This window comes from Triticum aestivum, chromosome 3A, assembly GCF_018294505.1.
Source record: "Triticum aestivum cultivar Chinese Spring chromosome 3A, IWGSC CS RefSeq v2.1, whole genome shotgun sequence".
Taxonomy (NCBI): Eukaryota; Viridiplantae; Streptophyta; class Magnoliopsida; order Poales; family Poaceae; genus Triticum; species Triticum aestivum.
Genome location: NC_057800.1, coordinates 616,813,798 through 616,818,658, shown reverse-complemented (window position 1 = coordinate 616,818,658; position 4,861 = coordinate 616,813,798). Strand labels below are relative to the sequence as shown.

At 55.7% G+C, this 4,861-nt stretch overlaps 1 protein-coding gene across 1 annotated transcript; it reads left to right on the top strand.

Annotated features, from left to right (window-relative positions):
- The first annotated feature begins 2,323 nt into the window (after positions 1-2,323).
- Positions 2,324-3,946, top strand: LOC123062628 (transcription factor DIVARICATA). The gene is made up of 2 exons (XM_044486230.1): positions 2,324-2,974; positions 3,058-3,946. The coding sequence occupies exons 1-2, from the start codon at positions 2,535-2,537 to the stop codon at positions 3,494-3,496; spliced, it is 879 nt and encodes a 292-aa protein (XP_044342165.1). The 5' UTR covers positions 2,324-2,534; the 3' UTR covers positions 3,497-3,946.
- The last annotated feature ends 915 nt before the right edge of the window (positions 3,947-4,861 follow it).

The following is a 4,861-nucleotide window of genomic DNA, read 5'->3' as shown; positions in this document are numbered from 1 at the left end:
AAGGCTAGAGAGATGGCCGAGGATGATGGCAAGGCCATTGATGGGGGCGGTTCAGGGAGGGCGGTGCGACGAGGCTGTCACGGGAGCCCCGGTGGCCATGGGCGGCGAGGGATGGGGGTGGAGGGGAGGGGGAGGCGAGTTGAAACGTTTAGTTTTTATCCAGCGGTTGAAATTGATCCTGGCAAATCGATTGACCCAGTTTCAATATTCAGGCAACTTGCATCTAGCCACACCCTTTAAATAGTTGACCATATTTTTTTATAAAAATGGATTTTACTGACTCAAATAGATCATTAGGGGATACAAAACACAATTAGCACACACCCCACCCCTACATAACTATGATGCACACGGTCAACATTAACACACACACAAAATCACATCGAAAACAACAAAGTCATTCAAGCCAAAGCTATACCTAGGTGGATTAAAAAAACTTCAAAGCAACCAAAACAATGATCAATAAGCTACATTAACAACCATATACACTCTAATCATCTCTTGACATCACAAGTATAACGAGAAAGGTTCTCCAAGAGCAACGCCTTCAGAAAGGGAACGACGCTCAAGCGTCATCGTCGCCAGATCGAACCGCCAAAGGCTATTTCACCATGAAGACTAAGTCCCTGCAAATCTGAGCAATGCCTCAATAAGGTAATGACACATTGCCAGACATAACCAATTAGGGCTAGACCTCGGGTTCACCCCGGAGCTCGGGATCGATACTTGAGAAGCACCAACAAATCAAAGTCATCATCTGTTGTCACCACCAATTCCCGATCCCGACACCTACATGTGCAATATGGTATTGACATGAACTGCCACACAATGACCATGCTCGCACAAGTAGTCGAGCCACAACAAGATATAGTCAACACCAAAGGCTCGAATAGCAAAGGTTGTCATCGCACATGTGACGGAGATTGATGAGGTAGAAAGGTCACTGGCACTGCCAAAATCCCAATTCGGGATGCTTCGGCAACCCCACACCGTCCTCATGCTCCATCATTCTGTCTGTGGCGACAAAACATAATCATCGTTGCCGCTGATTATGAAGATCCAAGATCCCCCGTACCGGCACTGCAATCGCCTAGCAGAGCAGGAGCGTGTCGTCACCTCCGCGCCCAAGTAAGACAACAGGCAGATGCTGCCGCACGCGTACCTAGTGATAGGATTGTGGCCACCGACGTCGTCACCAGAGACCGCCTACCCATACACAAAATCCACCATTGCTGCTGCACAACCATGCTCTATGCCTCAAGCCATCGCTCATAGGTTGCATCTCATCATTGAGGGCTACCAGACGAAAGACCTCCCTACCGCAGCCTTCATTGACCAGTGTCGGGGCTTAGGCCAACCACTAGTACCAAGCAATGGCAAGGGGAAGGGAGGATGGAGAGGTGGGAGATGGCGGCTTAGGTTTCGATGCCTACGGCTATCAAAAGGGAGGCACATATGCTATGTGGTGCAAGTTTTTTTTACTTTGCATTATATCTGCCACAATAATGTTGTACTTTGTACAATGTCTCATAAAAACATGTTTCAAAAACAATCTGAATAACTTCTTACATGTGTAACAAAAAATTGTACACCTACATATCCTAGTTATGGAACATGATCAATTCCTTCGATTTCGTCTCTTCAAGGATCGACTCAATTCCAAGAGCAACCTCTTCAAGAAAACCATCACCCCTTTTGCAAAAAAAAAAAATTCACCCCAACGGCCACTGCTGCCCTAGATGCGAGGCTCCAGTTGATGACGACCTTCACATGTTCAGTACCCAGTAGCCATCCAGATGTGGGATGGCCTACTTCACCCGGTGCCACCCTCCATCGAGCTCATTTGGGTTGTCCCCACGCTGTCGGATCTCCATGACGATATTTCGCCATCGATTGCTCTTTCCTTGTTATGGAAGATTTGGGATTCCAGAAACATGCTTGTCTTTGGCAACGAACTCCACTTTGCAAGGACCAATGTTAGAAATTTAGCTAGCGACTTCACTCTTTGAACTTTATACGAAAGTGTCTCTAAGAAGGATGCCTTCATGCCATGGCGTCAATACCTCTCTTCACGCTCTAGCGCACAATTGGAAAGCTCGCCTTTTACTCGTCTTTGAGTAATGCATTCGGGTATGTATCCTCTCCCCTTAGTGATTTGTCAAAAATTCAATTCCTCCGGTTAAAATAATTCATACATGTCTGAAAAAGCAAGACATATATTCAACAAAACTGAATCTTGTTACTATTAGCTAGCACTCTCCTCTTTTACCTCTTGTGCTTGGTTGAGAGGCCACAAACTCCACCAAGGCCCAATCACAAGCATCCACTTTCTTTTTGCTCATCTCCTCAAGGCCTCCAACGGTGGAGGCGGAATAAACTCCGGCCACTTTTTGTAGCCGCCCGGAATTTGATACTCCCCCGGTCCTCCCCTATATAGGCGCGCCTCCTTCCACCTCCCCCCTTCGCCACTTTCCTGCCTTCCTCCATTGCTCGCCGTCCCTAAGCCAGCTCAGGTAGCAGCAACTAGAGCCGACATGATGGCGGAGGCGTGGGCGGACGTGCTGCCGCCGCCGGCGCCCTACTTCGCCGGGCAGCCGTGCTGGGCCGTGCAGCCGGAGCGTCGCGGAGGGGGCGCGTGGACGCTGGAGGAGAACAAGGTGTTCGAGGAGGCGCTCGCGGCGATCGACCTGGACGCGCCGGACCGGTGGGAGATGGTCGCGCTGATGCTGCCCCGGAAGACGGTCGCCGACGTGGTGAACCACTACCGGGCCCTCGAGAACGACGTGGGGTTCATCGAGGCCGGGCTGGTCCCGTTCCCTCACTACGACAGCTCGTCCCCTTCGTCCGGGTTCACCCTGGACTGGGACGGCGGCGCCGCCGGCGCCGGCGGGTTCAGGCGCGGCTACTGCCTCAAGCGCGGGCGCGCCGACCAGGAGCGGAAGAAGGGCGTCCCGTGGACGGAGGAGGAGCACCGGTAAGCCGCCATCTTCGTGATCTTCTTCTTGTGCTTGGATTCTTGGTGGCGGAAATCTGATCGCGTTCGTGCTCCGCGTGCAGGCTGTTCTTGAAGGGGCTGAAGAAGTACGGGCGAGGGGACTGGAGGAACATCTCCCGCAACTACGTGACGAGCCGCACGCCGACGCAGGTGGCCAGCCACGCGCAGAAGTACTTCATCCGGCTCACCTCCGGCGGCAAGGACAACAAGCGCCGCTCCAGCATCCACGACATCACCACCGTCAACGTGCCCGACGACGACGACCGCGGCAGCCCCTCGGGGTCCCCGCCGTCCGCGCTCACCACCGTCGACACGAAGCCCTCGCCGCCGTACGGCGGGCAACGGCACGCCTTCGTGCCGTCGACGCTGCAGCCGGGGACGCTCGGCGGCGGCCACCCCTACGGCAGCGTGAAGCTCGAGCACCAGGGCTCGTTCATGGACGGCATGGTCGTCGACCTCGACGAGTCGCTCCTCCTGCAGATGCAATGCGGCCAGCTGTGACGGAGCTTTCTCGCCGCGGCAAAGCCCGCACGGAGGACAAAACAGCGGCGGGCACCTATCACCATCATCGCATCCACGGGCGTGCTTGCCTCGAGAGCAGTTTGGTTGCAGAGTCGCTGTGCTCGTGTCTCTCTCGACCGACACCCAGATGATGGAACGCAAGCCAAAACATCTGAGAGCGACGCGGCGGTGCTGAGCGTACGTGCAGGTCTGCGTCCATGGAGGAACCTCAAGAGCCCATCGACGTGCCGTCCCGTGTACATAATTCCGCCACACCCAAGAACCTCCACTGTACCGAAAAATATATCCTGAAATAAGGCTTCGATGAAGCTTGTGCTCCGGTCAGGAGCTAGCCAGCGCCGGCCTGAAAATTGGTTCGAACTTCGAAGTTCGAGCGTTTTCTCTGTCTATTGTACTAGTCCAAATGAGATCCGTCGCCATTGTTGCTCCCTCCGCCTGCCTCCCCGTGACAAGTTTCGATTTGGCTTCGCCCTCTCCGTGCGCTCACCTGAAATCCTCCATGCCATGTGCTGCCGGCCTGGCCTGGCGACCGGGCTTCTCATTAATGCCGATCTGGCTCCGTCCGTCGTCTCCGCCACAAATATTGAATTCTCGTCTTCGCAGGCCCGGGCATAAACTAGTCCGCCTCGTGCTCCTTGCTCCGGCTGCCCTGCCCGCCCATGCGCAGGTGCCGGGCTCCGTCCGCCCTGGCGATCCCGTCCGCGCCACCTCTGGCTGGCTGACTCCCAGTTGGCCAGTGGCCGGGAGAAAGAAAGGAGGGGAGTATCATTTTGATTCGTCAATCAGGTCGACGGCAAGTGCCGTGCCTTGCCTGATAGTGGCTGGCACGCTGCACGCAGCAGCAATATACGTACTGTAGGAGTATACGGTGGTATGAGTTGGAGGCCCACCGAGACGGACCAGCGAGCGGGCGAGCGAGCCAAAAGAAAAGCATCACATGCCCCAACAGCAGCGAATCCCGTGTCCTTCTCGCTGTCGTCTCCCTTTTCGTCCCCTTCCTCGGCGCGGCAACGGCCGGCCCTGTGCGCTCGCACCATTCCTCAGTGGCGGTGGGCGCACGCTGTCGAGGGCACGGGCACGGCGGCAGTAGTGAGCCTCACTGCACTCATTCGTCCACTCATCACCCAGCTTGCCCGCACAGACGCCTGGGCCTGGCCCTCGCCATCTCCGGACGTACTGCGTGCCGGCCGGCCGGTCCCCAGAGCTCCAGTGGCGCACAGTGATTGTCTGTTACGCTCTGGAGGCGGTTGCAGCGGGCGCGCTCGTAGCATGTGGCCGCAGGGAGCAGGTCCCCGGCGCCGACGGAATGCATGGTGAACCGTCGTCGGCGCCGGTGGCTGGATC